The following is a 27,365-nucleotide window of genomic DNA, read 5'->3' as shown; positions in this document are numbered from 1 at the left end:
AATTTTAGTCTCATAAGGTTACACCTTTTTCATAGAAAAAAATAAGACTATTCACTTAAGATTACTTTTTCTTCCAGCAAGATTAGAAAATAACTGTTTATTATTCTTTTGCAATTATGCAACTTTATTCTTGTAAGATAACTCTTGTAAAGTACAACTTTTTCCTGAGTTAAGATAAGAAAACCTTTATTTGTCTCACAATGGAGAAATTCCCAGTTAGAAAACTGTCCTCTACTGACATCATGTAGTCACACTACAGTACTTGGTTGGGCGAATTTTGTTTTTCCTTTCATTGCAGGGGTGGACAGTCCGTTCAAACAATATTTTGCTGAATTGAAGTCATGTAAACAATGTTGTTGCGTTGACCAAGTTTTTTTTTTTTTTTTTTTGTCAACAATGATGCTGGCTACAATGTCGTTACCCTAGCTGTTGCGGAACATGATTTTTGTTCTCTTCTTTAAATCATCAAGTCGAGCTTTTCCGTGAAGACATTTCTTCCCTCTGTTTATTATTCTTTTGCAATTATGCAACTTTATTCTTGTAAGATAACTCTTGTAAAGTACAACTTTTTCCTGAGTTAAGATAAGAAAACCTTTATTTGTCTCACAATGGAGAAATTCCCAGTTAGAAAACTGTCCTCTACTGACATCATGTAGTCACACTACAGTACTTGGTTGGGCGAATTTTGTTTTTCCTTTCATTGCAGGGGTGGACAGTCCGTTCAAACAATATTTTGCTGAATTGAAGTCATGTAACACAAATTCTGAGGTGACACTTGACAAAAATGTTCACAAATGCACAACTTTGGCCGTGAACTTTCGTCCCTCGCTACCTTTGTATTTATTGTCATATTTATTTTTACCGCTACTTATTTATAGCCTCATAGCATTGCCACACTTTCTTAAAAAACACTATTGTTACATTTCACTTTGGAGGTGAGCAGACAGAAAATGTATTTTTCATTGAAGTTATAAATACAGTATGGGTAATTGAGACGTGCGTATCCATAGGTTAACGCATGAAAGCTACATGTACTTGTTACTAGGCAGAATTCATGGTTTTGCCAATGAAGAAAAAAAGAAATTCACGGTTTCAGCAAAAATGATGGTGGCGGCAGGTACAGAACCCCTTTGTCCATCTTTGCTTTATTGAAGGAAGAAACCTTTTTTTTTTCTCCCCGACTTCATTTTTTTTGTTGTCTTTTTTTTCCAAACAGCTCGATTTTATACTATTTTTGCCCCACTCCTTTTTTGTTTGCAGTGAGCCTCACTGTGCGTGTGCGTCTGCGTGTGTGTGTGAGAGGTAAGGGTTTGGGGGGGAGGGGCGGGGGGGGGGGGGGGGGCTTTTAGTCTGTGTGTGCGTGTGTATGCAAGAGTTTGTGTGCTCTGTGTGTGTTCTACTGTATTGTGATGCTCAGTGCTGGCGCTGCCATCCCGTGGTTGACAAGAGACAATTCATCCTGCATCAATTTCAAGGCTTGGTCACGTGACATTCTTTCTATTATGTGGACTGTTTTGTCGTATTTGTATCACTTTATAGATTGTAAGAGAGAAGAAGCAAAAGAGATTAAATGACGTCCCGTTAATGGAAGGAATAAAGTTGAGATGTAAGTTATGAGAGGTATGTTTTTATGTACATTTGGAATAAATATTTTGTACAGAGAGTCACCTTTTGGATTGTTTGAATTGTTTTCAATTCTGTTCAGACAATAAAAGACTATTATATTTCATGTTTGTGTGTGTGTGTGTGTGGCTTTTTGGGCTTCAGCGTGTCCATTTGACAAATCTCCATTGTGATAGGATGCACGATAATTGAGAAGAAGCAAGACTGTGAAACACACAGGTTGATGGCCATTTTTGGTTGGAAGGTGATGTTCTTAGTGGATTTTCTCCATTTCCAAGACGTATGCCTGAAAAAAATTAATTCTTGGAAGAATTTCATAAAAGATGATGAGCATGTCTCCGACTCTGTTTGTGGTCAGAGGATGTCATTGTCCAGACTGCTCTAAAGCCTGGAAAAAAAAATGTTTGTGTCACCAGCACTGTGGGAACTTCTCTCCAGTTCAGTGTCAAGTCAGATGACAAGCGGCCTCGTGATTCTTTGTTTCGGGGAAACGCGGAGCCTGCTTAGCTCATTAGCTACAGGAATCTGCTTGACGTCGGGGAGGAAAGCATTATGAAACTAACTACAGTATACATTTCTTAGAATAGGAATGCAAAGCAGACACGTGTAATGGATCACACAGCTGCCTTTGGAACTTTGTCAATATTGAGCGAGTTAGAAATATTAGATACTGTATCAACCAAGGTACAATACTGCAAATACTGTCTGGTCAATGAGGATACTGGAAATTATCATGGCACCAAGTTTGCTTGCACTGAGCTATCGTGTCTGAACAGACACCCCAAAAATCATTTATGTGAGACCTAATTTGCTCTCTATGAGCTAACCTGGGTCTTGAGGGGAGCATTAACACCAATAGCATTGTTGTTCATTTCCTCATTATGAACAAGTACATATCATTTGTGGTAGCTCATTTTCTTCTTGAGCTTAGAGGGCATCAACATGCAAGAAAACGTTAGCATGGTCGCTACTTTGCTGGCTATATGACTCAGCGTGTTGTTTATGAGTGTAAACAGTGAAAAAAAATCAATCAGGAAGTCAGAGATGATGTGATGGCAGTCTCCCTCCTGACCTCCTTTCACGGCTTCTGACATTTTATGGATCAGAGACAATCCATTGGCCGTGCTACTGTTGTGCAGTCCAACCGAGGAGGTGGTGGAGTGGGACGCTTTACAATGGGAGCGTCGGCGTCTTTCTACATGTCCTGGTGTGTGTGCATCAACGTGGGCCTCCTGTGCGTGGTCATGGTTGTCTTCTGGAACTGGCGCTGGCGCGGAGGGTTTGCGTGGGATGGAAGTGAGGCCCAGTTCAGCTGGCATCCCGTCCTCATGATCAGCGGACTGCTGGTCCTTTATGGCTTCGGTGAGTCACGACTGTCCATTTAAGGGGATTTGTAGTTCATACAGACCAACGAATTAGCTCACAACACTTTTGACTTCGGCGTAATATAGCACAAGTGATAAATTCCCAGACTATAATGTATTCTACCCTTGTATTCTCGGCAGCTGCCGTCCTGTTCCGTGTGCCTTGGGGGTGGTCTCAGAAGAAGATCGCATGGAAGCTGGTCCACGCAGGACTGATGCTGGCCGCTTTGGTGCTTGCCACCGTCGGCCTGTACGCCGTCTTTAACGTGCACAGCACCCTGAACATCCCCTCAATGTACTCCTTGCACAGCTGGGTGGGAATGAGCGCCGTGGTAACGTTTGCGTGGCAGGTAAGAATACGCTGACTTGACAAAATGACTTGAGTCCACTTTCATGTCATCTCTGTGGACATGCCTTCTTTCATCCACAGTGGTTCCTGGGACTGGTTGGCTTTTTGCTGCCATGTTCTGCGCAGCGGTTAAGTCACTACCTGAAGGGGATTCACGTGTGGACGGGACAAGCGGTACTGCTGCTCAGTCTGGCCGCCTGCATCAGTGGAATCAACGAGCAGCTTTTCTTTGCACTGTGAGGCTTTCAACGATTTCTTCTTCGGGACACATATGAAGGCACTCAGTTGTTTTTTTTTTTGCTTTTTGGTGTTTGTTAGCGACGGCGTGTCAGCAAACGCTTACAGCTCACTGCCTGCGGAGGCGCTGTTCGCCAATATGCTGGGTATCCTGATTGTGGCATTCAGCTCTCTCGTGTTCGGGATTCTGTCCAAAGCCGACTGGCGACGTCCCAACGCCAACACCAACGACGAAGCCGCACCGGTGAGAAGGATTTTCTCCTCGTTAAATGTCAAAGAAAATGTCAAAGAAAATTAATCATATTCTGATTTGTTTTTTTTTGTTTTCAGATTTTGCTGAGAGAGGAAGCCACTTAAGGACCACAACAAAACAATGTGTCAGAAAACATTAAAATTTAAAATACGACATTTAATCATGCATGTACGATTGTACTTTATGATTCTTGTGTTAATAAACAAATGTGTGTCCTATAAGTCCTATATTGCATTTATCTATTTATTTACCGTGTGTGTGTGTGTGTGTGTGTGTGTGCGTGTGTGTGTGTGTGTGTGTGTGTGTGTATTTATATATTACATTTCTTTTTTAGCATTTTTTCGAGGTTTTTTTTCTTTTTTCCACATTTTATTCTTATTATTATTATTATTATTATTATTATTATTATTATTATTATTATTAGTGGTAGTAGTAGTAGTAGTAGAAGTAGTGGCAGTAGTTGTAGTACCCGTTCGGCTCTTGAGGAGGGCAGCATCGTGCGCGCTGAACCACAATTATTGAAGAAGAAGCTACGTATATCCGGTCACGTGGACCAGCCTGCCGTCACAGCTGTTAGCTTCATCCGGGGCTAGCGTCCCTGGATAAAAGCCGTTTTGTGTCAAAATGGATGTAAGTCAGGCCAAACAGGAACACCTGCTCGCATTAAAAGGTACTTTGAAACTCATGTAGTACTTCAAATATGTACATTTCAATTGGGAATTTTAGTTTTAAACGTCGTAGAAGCAGACCGGTGTTTGTCCTCTGGTGCTGGGTACTACTAATTTTAGTTTAATATATTATCTACGTACACATTTATGCTTATATGACAGGGTGATATTTTATGTGTGTGTGCTATGGTGTGCTGACACTTCAATATGGCAGAAAGTCATTGTTTTTATCTTCGTCCGTTGCAATAGTTATTAACACAGTCCTTTAGGCTCTCTTGACAGGCGCGACAGAAAAATAAACTATCATTAAGACAAGAAAAGAAAACCTTTATTTCTCTCGCAATGGAGACGTTCCCCATTCATCTTATATTGCGCTTATCTTCATAATTGTACTTATGGACTGGTCACCAGCCAATGGCAGGACAGTTGTAGACAAACAATCGCCCTGTCGCGGTCAATAAAGGCTACATATGGAAATAATAATGCATAAAAATGTCTTTGTTTTTGTTTTTTCCCCAGTAATGCGACTGACCAAACCAACTCTGTTTACCAACCTGCCAGTGACATGTGAAGAGCGAGACCTACCAGGTCTGCATTACACCTTCTTTGACAAGGCATGCAAATGCATTTGAATGTGCAGTGCCTTCCGGACCTATTGGCACTCACAATGTGTTCTTTCGCTTCCAGTAATTTTTTTTGCCCCCTAAATAATATGGGAGCGAAATTACAAAAATGAGGAAACCAACCATTTATTCAAGTGCATTTATTCAGTGAGGGGAAAAAAGCCCACATTAATCATTCTTTTACACCAAATCATGTGTGCCTCATTTTGCCTTCGTGGTTTGCACCGACAGGTGACCTCTTTGGGCGCCTCATGCAAAACGATCCGTCCACCATCAAGGGCGCCGAGACACTCATGCTGGGTGAGATGCTCACGCTGCCACAGAACTTTGGGTGAGTCATCCAAACGTTTGCCTACTACATTTAAATTTTGATTAGATATTCATTTTAACTTTATTACGTATTATTTATTATTTTGAACTAGTCTTTAAAATACTTTTTCAAATGATTTTAATTCAATTTAGGTTTATTTTGAAGTTGTATTTCTTTTTTATAATTTCAACTGAAGTTAGGTTGACGTTTAATATTTTTTATTGTATTCTTGTTTATTTTGTATTTAATTTAATTTATTGTATTATTATTTTATTTCCTTTGGATTTCAATGTAAACATTTCATTCAATTAAAATTTAAAAATGAAAATATTTATCAATTCCTGTCATCTCCTTGTAGCAACATCTTCCTGGGTGAGACCTTTTCCAGCTACATCAGTGTGCACAATGACAGCAGTCAGGTGGTCAAGGATATTCTGGTTAAGGTAAATCAACAGCAAGAATGGGTAAGATGAAGCAATTATCCTCCTCAACCTCCATCAGTGCCATGTCCTCCTCCGTAGGCCGACTTGCAGACCAGCTCTCAAAGGCTCAACTTGTCAGCATCCAACTCAACTGTGGCTGAACTCAAACCCGAGTGCTGCATCGATGATGTCATCCACCATGAAGTCAAAGAGATCGGAACGCACATGTGAGCCATCTGGCCTTAATATACAATTCAAAAAGAAATATTTTTTTGGGTGGGGGCATCCCTGATTGTGGAAAACACTGATCTGAGGTTTGTCCGTTTTTTTGGGGAATTTTTTTAGGGTTAAAAAATGTTTACAAGCATGGCGGTGTGATTTGTACACTATTTTTTTGTTGCACTTGCGTCTGCTAAATGGTGGCCTTTGTGTTTGTTTGCAGCCTGGTGTGCGCCGTGAGCTACACCACACAGTATGGAGAGAAGCTCTACTTCCGCAAGTTCTTCAAATTCCAGGTGAAGCAGTTCACTTAACGCGTCCTTGAGGCATGTCATAAGCACCCGCCATAAGCACCCAACGGAACACTCCTTCGTTGCACCGTCATGCTTTCTTTCTTTCTTTTTTTCTTTTGTTTTTTTGTTCTGCTGCCGAGCGATGGAGACGTTCAGTCTACATTCTCTCTTCAATCAGGTCCTCAAGCCCCTGGATGTCAAGACAAAGTTCTACAACGCCGAGGTACGTTCCCCATCTAGTTAGTCCATTCGCTTGTTAGCCTACATCACGTTTGGCATGTGTTCATTGTGTCCTTTTATGTTCATTTTCTCCATTAGAGCGACCTCAGTTCCGTGGTAAATTGCTTTCCTTTTTCTGTTCTCATCGCCTGTCTTTTCCACGCCGCTTGCCGGTGGAAGCAAACAACAATGGCAGTAATATTCTACTGAATTATTATTATTATTATTATTATTATTATTATTATTATTAAATTGAAATAACTGCTAGCTGGAAGAGCACAATTGGGCAGCTTCCCATTATTGTTGTTTGCACACACCTTCGCCACACTTCCTTTTGCACGGGGTGCTTTTGTGTGTATGCGTGCGTGTGTGTGTGTGTGTGTGCACAGTATGTCTGTGCGTTAGTGATTGCGAGCAAACGTGAGTCTGCGTGTGTATCTGAGTTTGTTTATGTATGCGTGCGTGCGTGCGTGCGTGCGTGCGTGCGTGCGTGCGTGCGTGCGTGCGTGCGTGCGTGCGTGCGTGCGTGTGTGTGTGTGTGTGTGTATACATTTTGTTTGTCAGAGAGTGTGTGTGCATATCTGCATGTGTGTGTGTGTGTAAATGTGTTGAGCAGTGTGAGTGTTTGTACACTTGAGTGTAATTCAATGTGTTGAATTTAAATCATTATTCTAAGATCTGAATAATTGTAAATTTGATGATGAAGAGAATCTGGAGTGTGTGAGGAAGGAGTGGGCCACACCGGCTTTTGCATGGAACGTCATGGCGGCCTCAGTCGGTGGCAGCTGGTGGCATGAGCTAATGCTAATGAGCTCATCTTAACTGGCTGAGAAATGTTGCGTTCAACTGCTGCTTTTGACCACAAACACCCAATCATCACACATAATAAATAAAAACAATGAAAACTTCTCAAATTAGCAGGCAGTATATTTACAGCACCAGATGATTAATTTCCATCGTCAGCAAATGGATTATTGTCATGATTCATTTTTTTTCTACATCGGGCCTAATGTAAATCTCTTTTTGTTCAACGTTCCCCATTACAATACAATCAAACTTATTAACTGAATTAAGGAGTATTTTATTGTACAGGGATGTCCCATTCCGATCACGTGATCGGAAATCGGGGTCGATCACATGATTTTATAGCTGACCCGGTTTATTATTTTCTGAACATTGGAAGGTCACAAAAATACAAAACATCCAAATATACTTCCACCCGCCCCGAATCCGTGGTGGAGACTCTGCCTCCCCATAACCGTCTGCATGCCGCCCTCTACGCCCCAGACGGACGAAGTGTTCCTAGAAGCCCAGATCCAGAACATCACCACGTCGCCCATGTTCATGGAGAAGGTGTCGCTGGAGCCGTCCATGATGTACAACGTGACCGAGCTCAACACCGTCACGCACCAAGACCACGGGTACGACTCAAGTACTGACACGCCTCACTGAAGTAGAAATACAAATCCTTGTGTTTTAAAGAGGGAGAAAGACTGGTGCTGATTCAGTTCCTATTTGTCATTTTCTATCTTTCCTTTCTTCCATTGTCAATTTTTACTTGGACAACTGCATCAAATTGTATTTTCAGATTTTTTTTCAAGTGTAGTAATCACCTTGTCTGAATTTTTGTTCTTTTGGTCCCTTTCTCCTCAGGGTGTCAACGTTTGGCAAGATGTCCTACCTGCAGCCCATGGACACGCGCCAGTACCTCTACTGCCTGACGCCTAAGCCCGAGTACGCCGAGAAGGCCGGCGTCATCAAGGGCGTCACCGTCATCGGAAAACTGGACATCGTGTGGAAGACTAACTTGGGCGAGCGGGGACGCCTGCAGACCAGCCAGCTGCAGAGGATGGTACTCCCCAATCGACCCGCCCCAACCCAACCCCCTAAAACCAGATGAAACATTTCAAGGGGCTTATCCTAATAAAACTCTGCAACCCTGTTCCATATCTATACCGTATTTAATGTAAATACCTCTAATGGAGCACATTTACATCATGCCTGTACACCTCTAATATGCCATATATTAATAATTTTATAATTGCCTAATAGATGCCACAAGAAAGCAGCAAAGCATGTTTTATTAGACAAGGCTCTGGCCTGACTAAATGAAGCAATTCCCCTCAGTTCGACATAGATTGTCATTGATTTGTTTTTTATTTAGATGTTCCACGTGGACGCACACTGATATGTAATGTTTGGTACAGTTCTGACATAGCACATTTTCATCAGATTTAATTGAACTTCCTCATCTTGCATGTATTCATCATAATTCGTATTTTCTTCACCACCAATGTCCCTATTCTCAACCTATTGAATGTTTCTCATGCCCGTGTACTCTCAGTGTAGGCTTTCTTCTGTCTAATTGTATACTGAACGCGTGTGCCAGGCTCCAGGCTATGGAGACATCCGCCTCTCCATGGAGGTCATTCCCGACACGGTCAGCCTGGAAGAACCTTTTGACATCAGATGTAAAATCACCAACTGCAGGTCAGGAAACAACAATCGGGCAACTTCATCTGACCTCGCACCTCCTCAACACTCACACGGAATTGTTTGTGTGTGCACGTGTGTAGCGAAAGGACCATGGACCTTCTCGTGGACATGATCAACACTGCATCCGTCCACTGGTGCGGCGTGTCTGGTCGACCTCTGGGCAAGCTGAGCCCAGGGGCGTCACTTTCACTCCCCCTCACACTACTGGCGTCTGTCCAGGGTCTCCAGGTACCGTGCAACTCGTATGCAAAACCATTTGAGCATTTATTCCGGTTCCTTGGTAAGGAGTCTCCTAATGACTGAGACATGCCTACAAGTTGTGCTTTGTAGTGTTACCAGTGCTGTGCAGTATTTCACTTGTCAGGTTTAATTACGAGGAAGCCAAAAGTGGCACTAGTTAGTATCGTTGTTCTACTACTGAGTGTGCTGAATTGTCTTGCTAGTGAGGTTAAAAAGTGTACTCGTAAATGGACCCGAAGCTGGAAATCAAGAATATGGAAAAACATTTTGGTTTTGTTTTATTTGTTTCAGACTATTTCCGGTCTGAGGCTTACAGACTCGTTCCTGAAGCGTACGTACGAATACGACGACGTGGCTCAAGTGTGCGTGGTTTGTCCGTCCTAGCGACTGACTTTTTAACTTTTTGGGGTGTTTTTTAAACCAGCTTTATTTACAATGGACTGATGGTGCGCTTCACACTGCACACTGTGTTTTAATGCTCATTGAAATGGTTGTGAATAATGAGATTCTTTGAAAATGTGAATGTGTTAATAAACTTGCCGAATTGCGGAGATGATGTTTAAATGCAATTCATAAGACTTCTGTCTTTTAAACAACATTGTAAAAGATGACAAAAGAGTTGGTTTTCATAACATTTTATTTTTATTGGAAGGAAGCATCTTCCTGGCCCAGCAGAGCTGATTTGAGCAGCTGGAAACTAGAGTGAGCTAACTCCCATGTTTTGTCCAATTTTGAGGTAAGTGCAGAAATTCGAGAAAGGGTGTAAATTCTTGATGACTCTTGAGGTCTAAATCAAAGTTTCATCACAATTTTGACAAATGGGAGCCCAATATTATGCTCAGGATAAAAAAAAAAAAATTGAAGCTTGGATGTCGGTCCATCTCCAAGTTAGCTTCAGTGAATGTCATTTCTGATTTTTCATGAAAAAGTGAAAGACTTGACAATTGTTTGGACTTGGACCAGCAATGCACAAAACCTTTAGTTGGCAATCATTATGCACTAACCATAAAACTTCACATCACTTTCCTGCAAAATGACTCAAAATGGAGTTAGCCCACTGTTGGTCTTGCTGGCTAGTTTCCATAAAGCTTCTGATGCCAAATACCAGTTTGAAAGCATGCAGGAGGAGCAACCTTACATTTATACAACATACACAAATACATTTTTTAAGTGTTCATTATTCTTGATTCTTTTTTTTTTCCTTATTTCGTGGCGCTAAAGTGCAATGACAATGTCACAATGCAGGCGTGTCAGTCACATGACTAAAAAGCAACAGTAGACCTCACGTGATGCAGTGGCACCTTGATTTACGAGAATAATTTGTCCCGTTCGTTTTACTTGTGTCTCAAATTTTGGTTTGCAAAATACAAAGCAAGGGAAAAAAAATCCACAAGTCAAAAATCAAAGTGCCACTGCACTCATGTCGTGTCTTCCATACAGCTGTCAATTATCTCAGGGGGTCCAGCGTCGGAGAGTTGGCTCAGTTTGGTGTGGCTGTAATTTTGGAAGGGGGGGGGGGGGGAGGGGGGGGGGGGTGATCTTTAAAAAGCTGAACGTGTGGTAATCGAACACACACACCAACCTGAGGCATCACGAGTGCTCCTCGGCGCTGCCGCTGAACGATCGACTCCGGATGTGATTGCGTAACTGTTCGATGAGCTCAGGGTTCTGCTGCTGGATCTGCTGGGCAAACTGCTGCCCCCTGGTGGAAAAGGACAAGCAACACTTATTGGGGAGAGAGCGTCGTCACGTTCCTGCCATTCATCCACAGTTAGTATCTCTTGGAACTACCTGGTACTATTTCTGGAACTATCTTTTTATTTTAATTACCACTGAGTTTGATTTCTAGTGCGGTCCCCGTTTGTTTCCACAGAATTTAAAGGAATTAATTTCAGTTGATGTATAAGTCTGCGCCAATCAGTACCCTGATTTAGCTCCCAAAGTACCAGAAGCAATTAGATACCATGACTGCATCGGTCCCTTTCACACAACAGCGAGCAGCGAAAACATAATGTGAACGTGAAACGTAAACTCTACGTGACTGTAGAGGTAGCGTTTACTGGTCCAGAAGTTGTACTTACGCTTCAATCAGACTGGAAATGTCTGTCAGACCTCCCACTCCGGCGGCCGGTCCTCCCACAGCGTTGGCCATCATTCCCGACATTCTGACAATGACGACGAGGAAGTGAGATGCGAAAAGCTAAGCTCGTCTCAAAGCTAAGACGGAGCTAGCGCGGCGTGAACACTCACAGCTGCTGCACCTGTTGGTTCTGCATCACACTGGCTGCCTACCACACAGGAAGAAAGCATGTCTGTTATTGTTTTGCTTTGTGACAATCACAACGACCGTATAAGGAAGACCTGCGCTTACCATGCTGATGAAGGCAGGGTTGTTGATTAAACTGGCCATGTCGAATCCCAAACCTGCGGCTATCTACATACACGGGACATGAGGAGGAGGAAGAGTGTGGCAACAAATAAATGAGAACGTACATAGAAAAAGATGACATATTTATTTATGCATTTTATTGACATTTTGTTAGATTTTGTAATTATTGTATTATGTTGTCTTGCACTCACGGGACTGCTAACTTCCTTCTGCTTCTGCTCTGCCACCTTCAGGTTGGACTTGTAAGTGTCGTTGTCCGGGTCCAGCACCAGTGCCTTCTTGAAGTAAGAAATGGCCTCTGGGTATTTGTTCATGGCTGTTAGTGCCAGGCTGCGAGCACACAGAATCCCAAACACGGTTCATTTTTAAATTTTATTCGTGTGATTTAATGTTTTTTTAAGTGTACAATTTGTGTTCTTTTTTGGGGGACGTGTGATTTTTTTCCTTGACTTACCCCATCCTGCCGTACGCTTTGCTATAGCTGGGATCGATCCCGATGGCTCGCTCGCAGTCGCCTGTCGCCTCCGTGTAGTCGCCCAATTTACTGTGAGCGGCAGCCCTGCACGACCACAGCGTTAGCATTATTTTGCATGAGCATTACCTAGCCTGAGCGTGACCGTAACTTGTGGCTAAAACCTGTTGCAATAGTAGACAGCGTTCCTCAGGTCCAAGTCGATGGCCTTGGTGTAGCACTCCACCGCGCATCGGTAGTTTTCCTCCTTCATGTGATTGTTCCCTGAAAATAGACGATTGTGTCACATAGCACTGGCCTTTTTGAATGGTCAATTCCAGATGCATGCAGACCAATCACATGGGTTGTGACATCAGTCGACCAATCAAATTGTATCTTTTCACCTTCGTTCTTGAGCTGCTCAGCTCGTTCGGCGTCTTCGGGCGAGGGCGTCGTCGCCGGCAAGCTCAGGTTGTCGTTCTGAGGGAAATATTATGACAAACGATTGGTCATCGAGTGGTGGTGATGATTGGTTTTCATTGGTATCGCCAACATTCCGGCAACAGAATCTTGTAATGTGAAACAAAATGGATGCTCACCTTGAGCAGAGAGTTGAGGAAGACCTCCATGAGAGGTTGCGGCGCCACCAGGTGGCTGTCGCTAGCGCTGATCTTAAAGGTGGTCTCAAGACACTGGATGGCAACTGCGACAAAAGCAGATGTTCATGCCGGTTCTGACCACCATTACCAGGCATCCACCGTACCTTCAAGGCTCTCCTGCTCGTCTGAATTCAATGTGCCTCCATGTGTCTGATCCCGTAGGAACTGGATGATAGAAAACGCCAGGCGCTTCTCCACCGCCATGTTTCGCTACAAACTGCACACACACACACCTCACATTTTACTTTGATGGTAACTTGCGAGTTTTGCAGTTAACTACTACTTCAAATTCGACTTCGGTTGAATCCAGCAGTGTGTGACGTAACGAAAAAAAAATTCAATAACATCTTTAGCCTCATAGCGTAACGACCTCATCTGCAAAGGATGAATTGAGGCAATTGAACTTTTCTTCTTTGCTGAATTTGTTGTTCAGAAAACGTTCACATGTACTTCAGGCAACGGTAATATTAGGCTAACGACATGTGTAACAGTAAGCTAACTCCATCAGCTACTTTACTCATCCCGTGAGAGAATTTAAACTGAGTGTGTCATACGACTGAAGTTTAGCTCCATAAGCACAATTAAACGTATTGATATTTCCAGACGATCCTGGTTACGTGTGATGACGTCAAAGGTAGCAGGTGCAAACCAGTGCACGCGGGAAAGGTGGTCACGTGCGGCACGCATACACACCAGCACCCTACCCTTCCTCTCGACGAGTATTGACACACGGGTTGTGACGTCACCGAATCGTATGTAATTTTAGGGTTGATGCTCAATTGTTTTTAGCCAAGTGCAATGGCTAAAATGGGCGTCTCTGCCTCGGCCGAGCACGATTCTTCGCGACGCGACGGTCACACGACGAACAAGGAATGCATAGCAGCGAAAAACAAATCCAAAGGCCAGCATGGTTGATGAAATCACGTCAAAAGATGTTGTTTGCGTCATCCTCTTACCCGAGCCGTGGCCGCTCAGCAGTCGCCGTTACTCGCGCCCGGGACTGCTCGGGAGCCTGGCTCTCCCGTGCGCATGCACGTGCGCGGGCGCTCATACCGGAAGTGACGGCGAAATAGAGTGCGTGATTGACAAGCTGCGACTGTTGCCGAGACGACAGCCTGAAAAGTGGTCTGTTTTATTTTCTCATTTATTTATTTTTTAATTTTCAATAATGCTCATCGTGCACACACACACACACAAAATACTGAAGACACACTACTTGCCGTATTGCACAAAACACACAACACACGTACAAAGTAACACACACTACACAACACACTACATAACAGAGTAACTACTTAGGATACTATAAATTTTGTATTCCTCCTGGCACAATATGCACAACGCTTACACACACTGCACAACGCTACACATTGCATGGCACACTAACTACGAGTTTTGCTCATGCTCACAAAATAATGCAACACAACACAAATACTACATAACTCCCAACACAAAAAATGAACGTCATACACTACACATTGCACAACATTTACTATGCTACAGTAGATAACAGACATTACACACCGACAAACTTATCCAACTCATGCATACATTGCACAACACATGCACGCTACTTGACAAACATGAGCTACTAAACACGCACTATAAAACACACATGCACTCGCGCAGCCTAGAATGACACACTCGCATGACCTAGCAAGCTTGAAGGTTAAAGCCAAAGTGTGTGCGGGTGCGTATATGGTGCTTATTATGAGGTGTGTGATGTAGCGTGTAAGGAACGATCAGTAGTAATCATTTGACGAGTGTGTAAGCTTGTTGTAAACACGTCGTTGCACTTAATCAGCACTCATCTTTTAATGACCGCCTCTTAAGTTTTTGCAGTCCTGGCGAGGTGTCGTGTTCCTCAATGTCCGACTGCAACCCGACCCATCGCGGCGGGGGGGGAATCGGTCGCAGCTTAGCACGGAAAGAATTCTGAGAGTGACGTTCCAGAAATATGCCGTCCGTCCATTGAGCACCATAACCCTTTGCGAGCGGAGCGTCTGTCACTCTGTGCAGAGACCCCGTGTGGAGAATGACGATCCTCAACGGCACGGCACAGCGTCCCGCAAGGGCCTACACTCACAGTATCCCGCTGAGTTGGAACCGGTCGCCAGAGGATATCGCCGCAGACACCGAACGCTTGATCGGCACTGTGACTAAGGTCTACGACGAGATTGGACGCCTCTGCGTGGACGCTGTCTCCGTTGAGAACACGCTGAGGGCACTCGCCAACGTCAAAATGGATTACGCAGGTCAGCCCACAAATGCTGTTTGTGTTCTGCTACCTTATATTTTCTAAATTAATTGGGCAGTTATTGTAGTTTGGTTCTGCCAAATATCAGAATCCCCCCCCCCCCCACAAAAAAAGCAATTTTGGTCCGGTTCAAAAAGTTACATGCACAATATAAAACACTACATAAAAAAACTCATTACATACCCACATACATACTACACAACACACACGTACACAAGACACACCACACAACACGCGCATGACTAAACACACGCCGAAACACACTTGAGTGTGAGTCTAAACGTTGCAGGTTTCCCCAAGTGTTCCTTGTGGCTTGCTGTCGCTTGTCCCCAGCGCGCCGTCACGCTTTGGACTTCCCGCAGTACGTGAGCCCGTGTCGGGCCGTTCGATTGGCCAGCGCCCAGGCCGACAAACGTGGAGCTGAGCATGAGGCACGACGTCTTCCTCCGAATCGCCGCCTTGCAGGTTGTCAAGCCAAAGGTGGTCAATCCTGTCGAGTTGCACGACGTTTCCTTGACACGCGTTGCATTTTTGTGAGCAGAAGAAGCTCCCGCACGAAAACGTGTTGCAGGAGGAAAAACGTTTCTTGGAGCGACTGCTGGCGTCGGGCAGGCGGAACGGACTACATCTGTGTGGAGAGACAAGAGAGGTGACGCCATCTTCCAGACTGCTTGTTCTTCTTTCTACAAAATTGGTTTCGGCCTGACTGGTAGGCCTCAAAGTGTCTTGAAACCCTAATTCCAGGCTTGTAGCGTTAGCTAATTTCAAAACCCTACCTCAGGGTTGAAACCATAATGTGAAATTCTATCCCAGATTGGAAACTCTTCATCCCCTTTTAGAACCCTATCACTCATTTGAAACCCCGACCTGGAACCCCAACGCTGCTTGGAAACCTTAACCTCTTTGAGACTTTTTGTCATCCAAAGAAAATCAAAAAAACATCCAAGCTGATCTCCGAGCTCTCCATCGAGTTCAACAAGAACCTGAATGAGGACAACACGTTCCTGCTCGTCTCGCGGCAGCAGCTGGGTCGGTAAACACGCACACACACTACTCTTACGCACTTCATACAAACGCATATTACTTCTTTCTCACACACATTTACGGTGCCTTGACTTGTCTTTTGGCCCTGCCTAGACGGTATGTCCGAGAGCTTTGTGTCGGGTCTGGATGTGGACGAGGCGTCCGGTGTGTACAAGGTGACTCTGGCCTATCCTCACTATTTTCCCGTCATGAAACGTTGCCGCGATCCCGAGACGCGGCGGAAGATGGAGACGGCGTTTCACAGCAGGTGCAAAGAGGTAACAGAAGTTCGGCAAAAAGCCAAAGAAAAAAAACAAATCCTGACAAGAGACCCGACTCAGTGAAAGCCTGTAATCTGGTCTTCAAACTGAAATTGGCTGTAAACAATGACCCGGGCATTTGAAAACCCTTGTTTGAAACTCTACGCCTGTCTTGACACCCTAACCCCGACTTGAAACCCTAGACCCGCCGACCCTACTCTGAAACCGAACCCAGCTTCAAACGCGATTGTGGATCTCTAATCCCAGTTGTCCATATGTGAATTGTCTGGCAGGCGAACACGATCGTCCTGGAACGTTTGGTGGCGCTACGCGCCGAGTTGGCGGCTCTGCTGGGCTACGGCTGCCACGCCAACTACGTGCTGGAGGTCAACGTAGCCAAGAACGTCACCAACGTCGACGCCTTCCTCAGTAATTCACGATGACATTAGCTCACGAACCTTAAACCAAACACTCGTGTGCTAAAATACTTAAAAGTTGTACTCCCGACTTCGACTCCCAAACTGAAACACCAATCCTAACTTGAAACCCTGCTTTGAAATTTGAACCTAGACTTAAAACCCAAACTTCAAAACAGTAACTGTGGCTAATTTGACACTAACTTAAACACCTTGAACAGACTTTAACCGTGATTTGAAGCTCTAATGCTCTCTTGAAACCCTACCTCTGTATTAAAAGCCTAATTTCTCACTTTAGCTCATTTTAAACTCTAATTTCAAATCCTAACCTTTGTTTCAAACCCTACGCCTTGTTCGAAACACGAACAGTCTTGAAACCGTAATTTGAAGCCCTACCCCTTGTTTGATACCCCACTTTTAAACCCCAACAGAGATCTGAAACCCTTAAAATGAATCTCCAACCCTTGTTTGAAACCCTGACTCTGGATGGAAACCTTACTTTGAAACGCTGACAGAGTCTTGGAGCCCTAATTTGAAGCCCTGACAGTCTTGACACCTTAATTTGAAGCGATAATCCTTATTTCAAACAATAACGTCTTGAAAAACTAACCCTGATTGGAGAACCTAACCCTTGTTTGAAACCCTTTTGGGAAGCCCTAACACTGACTTAAAACCCTAATGTGACACTATTTTTTAAACCATACTTTGAAACCCTAACTCGAGATTGGAACCCTAATTTCAAACCCGAAGCATTATTTGAAACCCCAACAAGGATCTTGAAACCCTCATTTGAATCCCTCGCTCTTGTTTGAAACCCTATTTGGGGTTGAAATGAGCACCCAAACTCGAATTTTAAAACGATCTCGAACCTCACTGATGTGAGACCCGAACCCTACTCCAACCTAGATGCCCTCCAGAAGACTTTGGAGCCGGTGGGCGCACGGGAGCGGAAGTACATGATGGCGTTGAAGAAGCGCGAGTGCCTGACGAGCGGTCGGTGTTTCGACGGGCGTCTGAACGCGTGGGATCTGCCCTACTACATGGACCAAGTCGAGCGGCGCAAGTTTGCCGTAGACAAGGACAAACTTCTTGAGTACTTCCCGCTGGACGCCGTCACAGAAGGCCTCCTCGGGATCTACCGGGACCTGCTGGGGCTACGCTTCAGCCGGGTGCTGGCGGCGTCCGTTTGGCACCAGGACGTCCGCGTTTATGATGCCCATGACGCCGACACCGGCGAGGAGATGGGACGCTTCTACCTGGACCTGCACCCCAGGTGGGGCCTCAACACTAATCCGGTTCCTTCCCAAAGTGATCACGTGTTTTGTTTTCACGCATTCTGCATGTGACTTGGTCCCACCTCTCCCGCCAGGGAGGGGAAGTACGGCCACGCGGCGTGCTTCGCCCTGCAGCCCGGGTGCAAGGTCGCCGAAGGAGGGCGACTCCTCCCCGCGGCCGCCTTGGTCGCCAACTTCACCAAACCAGCCGGGGGTCTGCCCTCACTGCTGCAACACCACGAGGTCGAGACGTACTTTCACGAGTTTGGACACGTCATGCATGAGATCTGCTCCAAGGTGAGCGCATAAAATGATGTTGCGGGCCACATCAGGCCCCCAGGCCCCGATTTTGACACCGGTGCTTTCGGTTGTTAAAGACTGTGGATGTCTGATGTTTACGGAAGAACTTACCATATTAAGTCATAGACAACTGCATACTGACTTTGATGATTACAAAAACATGTCCATTAGGTTACCGTAATCAAATTCTCTCCTAAATTCGATTTGATGTCTTGCGGAGGTGACCTTTTCGGAATTCAGCGGCACGCAGGTGGAGACGGACTTTGTGGAGGTTCCGTCTCAAATGCTTGAGAATTGGGTGTGGGAGAAGGAGCCCCTGAGGAGGATGTCCCGCCACTACAAGGACGGCTCGGCCATCCCGGAGCCGCTGCTCGACAAGCTCATTGCGTCCAGGGTGGCCAACACGGGTTGGAACCACGCTCGATTGTCAAACTCGGACGGGAACGCCACAAAGTTTGACGTCTCCGCTGCCATTTTTTCAGGGCTGATGAACCTGCGTCAGGTGGTCCTCAGTAAGGTGGACCAGTCGCTCCACACCAGCTCCACTGCGGACTCGGCCGCAGTGTTCGCAAAATTATGCCAGGATATCCTGGGTGTTCCGGCCACAGAAGGTCTGTCATCTCTCCTTCAGTCTTTATTTCAGTCTGTACTTTTTAACTTTGACTGAAGGAGTTGAATCTCCACATCCCCATGGACCAGAAATCTTTTTTTTTTCAAACTAATATCAGTGCTTCTACTTAAGTACAGAGCGTGAGTACCTCTGCCAACTGTGTTGGCAGGCACCAACATGATGGCCAGCTTTGGCCACCTGGCAGGAGGATACGACGGCCAGTACTACAGCTACCTGTGGAGCGAGGTCTACTCCATGGACATCTACTTCAGCCGCTTTAAAAAGGAAGGAATCCTCAACCCGAAAGTGGGTACCAATCCAAAACATTCACTTTGGACATCCAGTGAACACTACATTGTCTTTGATGTGCATAAAACCACACGTGTCGAGTTCGGTAATGTGGCTCAATTTCCAGTGACAACTCATCTAACGGGTTAGTTTTTCCAATCAAATAATCAGACTATAGTGGTGTGAAAAAGTGTTTCTAAATGTCAATTAAGGCACTAAAAATAAAAACTACCTGTCCCTATGTGAAAAACGAATCTCAGCCCCCCCCGCCCTTTGTTTAATCAATGTTAGTTTCATTCATTGTCTGCTTGTCAAACAGGTAGGGAAAGAGTACAGACGCATCATCCTCGAGGCGGGAGGCTCGGTAGATGGCATGGACATGCTACAAAGCTTCCTTGGCCGAGCGCCATGCCAGGACGCCTTCTTCCAGTGCAAGGGACTGATAAGCCCTTCCAACGCCACATTGTGATGCAAAAGTTTTTAAAGTACCCAAATTGTGTGTGAGTGTGTGTGTGAGCGTGCGCGTGTTTGTGTATGTTTCATTTGAAACTATATTGTATTTGACGTTTACATATGATGTTTGCAAAACTTTTTGAAGATGAGATTGTATTTTAAGCTTTACAAAGAACACAATCGGTCTTTGAGGACTACAATGTCTTTGATATTAATGAAGCACATTGAAAAGAAGATTTGCTTTGGGTTTTCAAAAACATGGTCTTCTCTGAAAGTATTTACAAAAACTCATTAGGACAATGAAGACCCTTGATTGTCTTTCATCTTCATACCCTTTCAACCCCTGGAAAAGTGGGTCATGCAGGTCAATGATGGCTACAGGAGCTAAATTGTCCACTGGTGGGCGCCATTGCATCCCAAAAGCTTGTCGGCGACTACGAAAAATACTGTATACTGTATAGTTTTTGTTGCACAAAAATGCATAATCATCAAGAGTAATTAAGTTAAGAACGAAATGAATGCATTTATTTTCATATTTGGTTTTATTATATTTTGTGGACCTTTACGAGAGAACGTCGTTTAAACATAATTACCTCATTTTTGACATATTTATGATCTTTTTACATGGATGTTTCAGCTGTTTTGCGTAGTTGGGTATATAATTTGCATGCATGTTTACAATGGATGTGTGAGGGTTCGTGCAGGAACAATCAGCGGGCAGACAGCAAAGACGGACGCGGCGCTCGACTGTTTACGGGAGGCGGAGGCGACTCGAGTCGGTGTGGGGCTTTGGTGCTCATTACGGAACCGAGCGAAGGGGCCAGCGAGTGGCCAAAACCTTCTCTGCTTTGCTTCACATCGGCCCCGCGGAGAAAGAATTCTACCGCGCGTGGAGGAGACGATGAGTGGAAACATCTGGGCGCGGCACACTTCATCACTGGACGACAAGCTCCCACTCGGCCGAGCTGCTTTTGTATTTCCTCGTTGAGTCTCGTGTGGACATTTTGGATTTTATTTCTCGCTTCTCGTCTTCACGCAAATCAACTGTAGCAGTTGTGTTTGAGCCCTTTTTGTGTCCACTTTGTAAGCATCCCGTTTAGGGTCAAGTGTGACTTTAATAACTTTAAGACGGCTTTGTTGCCGATATGAGCCCACCACACGGTCACTTTCGAGTTGCCCTTTAAGTGCGGTTGGGGGGGTGGGGAGACTAGCTGTTAGCCCCGTTAGCTGGAAACCATCCCAAGTACCGTCGAGCGATGCTGACTTTTTTGGCCGACCACATGCTCTCCTTTCGGCGTCAGATCGGACTGTAATTGTGTCTGGACATCAAGGGTGGACGTAGTGACACCAGCAAAGCATCGAGGTGGGTGTTTTTCACCTCATTTTTTTATCGCCTCCGGTCGCCGGGGGCCCCCTCCGTGCGACATGCTAACGATGCTAGCCAAGCTAACCGCGGCGGAGTAGTGGCTGCAGGCGACTCGCGTTCTGATGTTTTCTCACCACATGATCGAAACATTGTTGAAAAAAATATTTACAGTGAATGTTTATTCGTGGTGTAATGTGTTGATATTTATGAGGTGGATGGTATTAAATGGTGTTAACAGCTGTTTTGGGTTTTAGGGAACCGATACTGGACAGGATGGTCAATTTATAACGTTTCACAGGCAAAATGTTAGTTCGATTTGGAATTATTTTAAATATTTGTGTTATTTGAAGTTTTTAAGATAGCCAAGGCTGATGATCAGTATACCCAGCCTGCTGGTGCATCATTTTGTTCCTGCGATAGTGCTTGTTTTTATTCGTATTGCTCTTTTTCTTGTTCTGAGCTATTCCAGTTCTTGTATTGGTTATGCTTGTCCTTGTTGGGTCTTGTTCTTTTTAGTATTTTTGTTGTTCTGGTTGTTGTTATTCATTTTATTCCTGTTCTTGTAATTCTCATTATTTTGGAGCGTTTTCTTCTTGTTCTTACTGGGTTCTTGTTGTTTTTCTTCATCATAGATTAATTTGCAGTTTCATTTTCTGACCAGTACATTTATCAGTTTAGCTCTGGTCATTTAATCCATTTAAGATTAGGTGCATCTTCTCCAACAATCTTTGACTCCCATGTTTGGGAATGTGTATGAAACTGAGCAGGAACACGGAAGAGCTTTTGCTTCACTGGAGGTCTGCTGCAAGAGTCTTTGTTTGTTTTGACAGCGTGACGACCCCACAACCCCCAAATAAACACCGGTTGGCGTCTGGACACTGGAATCCAAAAACTTGACCTGGTTGAATTAACCCTTGATCAAAGACGGGGGACACATGTCGCATCTCCACCGGGGAGAGGAAGCCTCCCTCCGCTCTGTTTGCCATCCCATAATACTCATTGCTGTACATCTTCCAACATTGTCAAATGTGTGAAAAGCACCCTTGTTTTCATTCAAAGCATTTGTGGCAGGCTTAGTTCCTGTCAGTGACATGTTGAGAGAAGTCAAGGGAGAAGTGAAATCAGTCCTAGCATAATAGCCCGCTGGCATGTTTCGCTTCATTTTTTTTTCCTTCCAAAAATAATACAAATAACATCCTCCGAAGTTTAAGAAGTTCATGCGAAATATATAAATAACACCCTTCAAATATTTATACATGTATAGAATATTTGACGACTACAGAAGTACAAGGAACCCCCCCCCCCACACACACACACACACACACACACACAGAAAAAAAAACAATTATTTGACGACTACAGAAGTACAAGGAACCCCCCCCACACACACACACACACAGAAAAAAAAAACCAACATAAAAATTAGCCGAAAACAACCACAGTTTCCTTTCTAATAAAGAAAGAAAATGCAAACGGAAATCAAACACAAATATGACACACACAAACTCCTGGTAACACAAAAATGTATAACAAGGATTTATATCATAATTTTCTTGAAAATAAATATTTTGAAAAACAGCAAAAAAAAAGGTTAAAAAAATTAAAATACAAAAATGTTTGATGCAAATGATAAAAGGAAAATTTTAAAAAACTATCAGCAAATACAAAACTGTAAGCTGCCTGCTAAACATAGAATAGACAAATATGCGCCGAAAAATTATGGTGGGATAATTTATACTTAAGATGCACATCTAGCTGATAGATGCTCTGGTTGATAAGCCTTATCTTTGTTTTTTTGTTGTTGTTTTTTTTTTTTTTTCATGATCCAAGGGGTTATGGACGATTATTTCTCAGTTCTCCGTACAAACAGAATGATCAGCAGATGATGGCCATTGAATAAATCATCCATCTGTGCCCGTACTGTTCCTGTGACCCAGTTAGAAGAGCACACCAGTCATTGTCACATTAAAAACAAACCAAAAAAAATCTCATTCAGGCTAAATTAAAGTGTGACTTTTGTTTTTTGTTGCATTCATGTCATTGTCACATTAAAAACAAACCAAAAAAAATCTAATTCGGGCTAAATTAAAGTGTTACTTTTGTTTTTTGTTGCATTCACGACTTCAAATTGACCTCTAGTTGAACTCCAAACCCATACCATTCGAAAGTTTTTGCAGTATTTCGAGCCGAGACGCTGCCGGCCGTGTTTTCGCCAGACAAACGTAGATATGTGCCTTAAGACGTCTCGTAAACATCTTGATTGAGTTACGTATCTTGGTTTGAAGGCGGTTTTTCCTTTGCAAGAAATGTTATGCAGTACATCAGTAAATGAGACAAAAAATAAATACAATAATTTGTATGGATAGACTCGAGCTCACCCGTGACCCAAATAAGGACAAGTGTTAGAACATGGCTCCCGATGGATAACATTCAAGTTGACCTACTGCCTAAAGCACACGGCTTGCTGCGAGCTGAGCTGCAACAGCGCTTTACATGTTTTTGTGGGGCTTGAGTCTGAAGCATTTTTACACTTTCGCATCGTGCACTTTGTACCGAATGTTCGATGCGACGAATCTCAATTTCACGACATATCGTGTCACACTTTTGTCTCTTTTGCAGTGTTGTCGCTGCTGTTGCTGTTACCCGCCGTCCGCTGGCCGCCCATGCGCTTGAGTCCTAAATGACAAGGTATGTCAATAATTCCCGCTGAATTTTTTTTCATTGAGTCATTTATCTCGCTCATCAACCATTAATGATAACCTGTAGTAACCGCTGCCCCTGAAAGGGTTAATATACTAGCGGCGCAGCACGACAGAACATTGTTGACTACAGACCTTTACTCTTAGACCGCAGACCTCTGCCGAACCACCCTCCCGGGAGGTCATGTAGGTGGCAATGATTACAAAATGACACACAGACACACACACACAGTGAGCTATTTGGTGGATCGACTTGGCCCCGATGCAAGCAGAGTGTAACATCAATATAAAACAAAACAATGTTGTCTATCTGACTTTTGTAGTGTTCTATCAAAATGACCTCAATGGTCCACCGACAAGCGAATGGTTAAAACCTCACTAAAGTTAATTATTGCGCCTTCCGTCACATGACGGAGTTGCAGTGAAGTTCTCATGAAAGTAAACAACAGTGTCCGAGATGACTGGCAGGGCCTCGCCTTGTTGGTCCTGAGGCCACCTGACATCAGCCACCTGCTAAACCAGCTCTTGCTACACCCGGGATCTGTTTTCAGCCCACGGTGGTTGCAAATACAACCCCTGGCCAAAAAATTATCTCAGTCTCAGTTCATCAGAGTATTTATTTTGAGGTTTTTTTTTTGTAAGGTTGTAGGAAAGGAAAAAAAAAGCAGATCGCAGACAAGACACAAGACAATCCAACAACCTGTTCCCATTTGATACCGTTCGCATCACAACCGTACAAACTGTGTTTTGGTTGTGTTTCTCTTCTAAAGTAGAAATACGTCCAAATAAAACTTGATTGACGCTTGGCAGAAAGTAAACGCAGCTCACGTGTACATTCGGTTCTTCTTTTAGTGTCCTTGCTGTTGCTTTAGCCATCCATGAGCATCCAGGACAGAGACGTTGTGTGTTCTGGGCTTCTTCGACATTCTTTGCTTGGCTTCGGCAACTTTTTCCCCCCCTTTCTTTTTCTTCTATTCTGTTAATTGTCTGCGACAGCTGCCCTCTTTGCTGCGCTAATGCTGCACAAATGAATCCCAGCGGTTCGTACTTCACGAAAGCTCATATTTAATTAACAACTTACAGGTTATTTATAACTGGCAGACCTGCCTGACCCGCTTGGGTCTTTTTTCATGAATCCAGACGGGTGCTTTTTTGCTAATACTCCTGCCATGTCTAGCTTGGGACGTTGACACCAAAATATCACAATTTTGGGTGTCGAGTTTCAAAGCCGGAAAATTCCAGCCATTGGAGAAAGATTTCAGGTTTCTAAGTGGTCATTTTTGAAGATGACACAAAAGGCGCCGGTTTTTGATAAGCACGCCAAAATGAAAAAAACTGACACCGGTGTTCGGTGGTGAACCACAACTAAATCCATTTTTTGTCGCCTGTCTTGTATATTGCAGCTTTTGCGGTGTTGGGTGAAATCAATCATAGTCGGTTGTTTTTGTCAATGAATTTGGTCTCGTTACGCTACTTTGTACTCGTGCTTCTTTTGAAGCAGCCGGGCAGCAGTCGGTCGGGGCCTGAGATGTGCCGACATGACGCGACGTTCTATATAAACACGCGGACCTGCTCATCTTGTCGTCCCTGTTTGCTCAACGCGGGCGAAAAGATGAGCAGCAGATTTAAAGCCTGTGTTGAAAGACACCAAATATTTAGCTAGCCCAGCGTCGCTGCCGTTGCAGAGTTCATGTCGGCCATCATGTGGGCAGGAAGTGGCTTTGCAGGAAGTTCATCAAAATCTCTTCGGGGTTGCGAGTGGAATCGAGGTGTGCAGAAATGCGTCACTTGTTTTTCGAAGTTTTAGGTTTCATATCATGTAATTGATGAATGAGTTAGCATGGTTCAGTGAGACAGGACCGTCCCCTCACAATGGGCTTTCGTCAAGGCTGTAAATAAAGGGTATGCTGTTGTGTTTTTTTTTTTTTTAATCCTTTGGTGTATTTTGACAAAAGCACGTGACGGGCATGTTAAGACACCTGCGAACTCCTTTAGATTAAAAAAAAAAAAAAAAAAAAAAAGCTGCGGCATGAACAATGCAACATTTCTTCATGTCGGAATGGGGAAATAAAACAATGCATTCATCTCTGGGGGAGAAAAGCCCGAGAAGAACTTCTTCCTCTTTGAAAATGTAATTGCGCTGGGAATCCATGACATCTGCGTAACCTCAATGTCGGTGAGCGCCTTGGCAAATGAAGCGCAAGGAAAAAAAAGACGCTGTCCTCCCGCCTCTGGCCCATCTGCATCCTAAAGCTAATGCCAAGGAATTATTCATCAGTGAAATTCGGATCTCCCATTTCTGAGGGAAGAGGAATGTATATACACACACACACACGCACACAATGGGAAATGGGTCTTTCGGTGCACTTTCTCACACCGTAAAAGCTCACGATATGAATGCCGTGCGTGTGTGTGTGCGCGCGAGCGGGTTCCATGTGTGCTGATCTCCGTGTGTCGATGCCACTGGGTCGTCGTCCACAGATCAGATTACTCACCCTCATTTGAGGGGCCAAACGTTGAGAAAACAATGCGGCTTTTTGTTTGCCGCCGTTACGCGAGACCGCTGAGTGCTCCCGAGGCCTGCTGAGAAGCAGAGCGAAAACTGGAACTTCAGTGTTGCTGTCTTGCGACGCTGTGAGCCAAACTGCTATTGATTGGAAAGTAAGTTAAGTTCACTGCCACCACACAGTCCTCGTGTCTCGAAGTTTTGCTGGCGTGTCAACTCTCCCCTAAAAATGCTCGCATCGCTCCCGCTTTCTCTGCTTACTTTGCTGTTTTTGTTTTTTTGTTTTTTTTTTTTAAATATGTTAGCTTATATAAACTCTCGGACCCTGAGTTTGGAGCCGCAGTGCATGGCTGAGCTGGCTCCCCCCTCCAAGAGAGAGAATTTAATCGCTCCTCTGACATGCCATGATTGACAGCAGACATCAGTTCGAAGCTTCTTTGGAGGTTGTTGGTATTTTGCTCAGAGCCAAGTACATGTCAGCGGCGGCGTGCAGCTTGTGTTATTAATAACGAGCGGCGCTCGTCTGCCGAGTGTGACAATGTGATTAGCGCGGGGTGGCCTTTGCTTTCCTCAAAGCAGCTTTTCATCCAGATTGTTATGGCTTTCCCGGGCATTGCCTGCCCCGACTGAAACACATTTTGACGGAGATTACAGACGGTACCAGACGGGAAATAAACGCTGCCAGACGGTCCTCCTTCCCATGATGCAACAGGAACAACTGTTTGAGTGGCTCAGCTGACCTACTCAACAAACACCGCCGAAGCGACTGTCTGATGTTTGCTGTCAATCATGCCGGCGGAGTAATTATCCCACCTGGACAGCGGAACCAACTCTGCGCACAGTGCGGTTACAACCTCGATGGGGGAGGGTTTACACTGGGCGCCATATTTCAAAAAATATTTTCTAAAATGCTCATGTGCTTACAGCTGGTACGATATAACAAATGGACAAAAAAGAGCCAGGGTGGATTGACCAGAATTTTACATCCTGACCTTTAATACCCAGGCCAGCCCAGGGCAAGCTAACTCAAGAATAGAAAGTTCACATTAGTGCCTGACTGATGTGGATTTTTTTTTGGGGGGGGGGGGGGGGAGCCAC

The 27,365-nt window shown here is 44.4% G+C and overlaps 5 protein-coding genes across 8 annotated transcripts in view; 4 read left to right on the top strand and 1 right to left on the bottom strand.

The window, feature by feature from the left end:
* Positions 1-509: 509 nt before the first annotated feature.
* On the top strand, positions 510-3,977 carry LOC109526072 (cytochrome b ascorbate-dependent protein 3-like). Its single transcript, XM_019887092.1, has 5 exons — positions 510-2,985; positions 3,129-3,337; positions 3,418-3,572; positions 3,655-3,817; positions 3,904-3,977. The coding sequence occupies exons 1-5, from the start codon at positions 2,721-2,723 to the stop codon at positions 3,928-3,930; spliced, it is 819 nt and encodes a 272-aa protein (XP_019742651.1). The 5' UTR covers positions 510-2,720; the 3' UTR covers positions 3,931-3,977.
* A 379-nt stretch (positions 3,978-4,356) lies between these two features.
* On the top strand, positions 4,357-9,867 carry trappc13 (trafficking protein particle complex subunit 13). 3 transcript variants are annotated; one of them, XM_019887073.1, is made up of 13 exons: positions 4,357-4,496; positions 5,014-5,082; positions 5,349-5,448; positions 5,786-5,870; positions 5,949-6,076; positions 6,292-6,364; positions 6,540-6,584; positions 6,680-6,697; positions 7,868-8,001; positions 8,234-8,432; positions 8,970-9,070; positions 9,157-9,304; positions 9,608-9,867. In XM_019887073.1, exons 1-13 carry the CDS (start codon positions 4,451-4,453, stop codon positions 9,698-9,700), a joined length of 1,239 nt encoding a protein of 412 aa, XP_019742632.1. In that variant the 5' UTR covers positions 4,357-4,450; the 3' UTR covers positions 9,701-9,867. The 3 variants fall into 3 exon arrangements, with proteins under 3 accessions (XP_019742632.1, XP_019742633.1, XP_019742635.1); XM_019887074.1 differs by lacking the exon at positions 6,680-6,697; XM_019887076.1 differs by lacking the exon at positions 4,357-4,496 and having other exon boundaries at positions 5,051-5,108.
* A 119-nt stretch (positions 9,868-9,986) lies between these two features.
* Positions 9,987-13,890, bottom strand: sgtb (small glutamine rich tetratricopeptide repeat co-chaperone beta). Its single transcript, XM_019887077.1, has 12 exons — positions 13,772-13,890; positions 12,920-13,032; positions 12,756-12,859; positions 12,561-12,636; positions 12,342-12,441; positions 12,160-12,264; positions 11,897-12,035; positions 11,688-11,750; positions 11,567-11,604; positions 11,398-11,481; positions 10,899-11,018; positions 9,987-10,810 (listed from the first exon to the last, which is right to left on the bottom strand). The coding sequence occupies exons 2-11, from the start codon at positions 13,017-13,019 to the stop codon at positions 10,907-10,909; spliced, it is 921 nt and encodes a 306-aa protein (XP_019742636.1). The 5' UTR covers positions 13,020-13,032; positions 13,772-13,890; the 3' UTR covers positions 9,987-10,810; positions 10,899-10,906.
* A 111-nt stretch (positions 13,891-14,001) lies between these two features.
* On the top strand, positions 14,002-20,234 carry nln (neurolysin (metallopeptidase M3 family)). The gene is given in 13 exon segments (XM_019887062.1): positions 14,002-15,070; positions 15,406-15,484; positions 15,486-15,537; positions 15,614-15,721; positions 15,999-16,101; positions 16,210-16,373; positions 16,649-16,784; positions 17,678-18,044; positions 18,141-18,342; positions 18,566-18,752; positions 18,828-18,956; positions 19,125-19,261; positions 19,563-20,234. Coding segments are annotated over 13 exon segments (2,034 nt in total). The 5' UTR covers positions 14,002-14,850; the 3' UTR covers positions 19,713-20,234.
* Positions 20,235-20,363: 129 nt separating this feature from the next.
* erbin (erbb2 interacting protein) overlaps positions 20,364-27,365 on the top strand; it is a 23,634-nt gene continuing 16,632 nt past the window's right edge. Inside the window, exons 1-2 of one of the 2 annotated variants that reach the window (XM_019887039.1) lie at positions 20,364-21,059; positions 23,682-23,750. The gene's annotated coding sequence lies outside the window, so the exon portion shown is untranslated. The remainder of the gene's footprint in view (positions 21,060-23,681; positions 23,751-27,365) is intronic. The other variant, XM_019887040.1, reaches the window with a different exon arrangement.

Source organism: Hippocampus comes, unplaced genomic scaffold (genome assembly GCF_001891065.2).
Source record: "Hippocampus comes isolate QL1 unplaced genomic scaffold, H_comes_QL1_v1.1 scaffold54, whole genome shotgun sequence".
NCBI lineage: Eukaryota > Metazoa > Chordata > Actinopteri > Syngnathiformes > Syngnathidae > Hippocampus > Hippocampus comes.
Note: the sequence above shows the minus strand (reverse complement) of the source record. Positions and strands in the feature narration are given on the sequence as shown.

Coding starts and splice junctions, on each gene's coding strand:
- LOC109526072 (XM_019887092.1), top strand. CDS start 2,721: ATGGATCAGAGACAATCCATTGGCCGTGCTACTGTTGTGCAGTCCAAC. Junction 3,338..3,417: donor TGGTAACGTTTGCGTGGCAG/GTAAGAATACGC, acceptor TTTCATCCACAG/TGGTTCCTGGGACTGGTTGG. Junction 3,818..3,903: donor CCAACGACGAAGCCGCACCG/GTGAGAAGGATT, acceptor TTTTGTTTTCAG/ATTTTGCTGAGAGAGGAAGC.
- trappc13 (XM_019887073.1), top strand. CDS start 4,451: ATGGATGTAAGTCAGGCCAAACAGGAACACCTGCTCGCATTAAAAG. Junction 8,002..8,233: donor GTCACGCACCAAGACCACGG/GTACGACTCAAG, acceptor CTTTCTCCTCAG/GGTGTCAACGTTTGGCAAGA. Junction 8,433..8,969: donor CCAGCCAGCTGCAGAGGATG/GTACTCCCCAAT, acceptor CGCGTGTGCCAG/GCTCCAGGCTATGGAGACAT.
- sgtb (XM_019887077.1), bottom strand. CDS start 13,019: ATGGCGGTGGAGAAGCGCCTGGCGTTTTCTATCATCCAGTTCCTACGG. Junction 12,442..12,560: donor TGAGCAGCTCAAGAACGAAG/GTGAAAAGATAC, acceptor GTCTATTTTCAG/GGAACAATCACATGAAGGAG. Junction 11,482..11,566: donor AACCAACAGGTGCAGCAGCT/GTGAGTGTTCAC, acceptor CGTCATTGTCAG/AATGTCGGGAATGATGGCCA.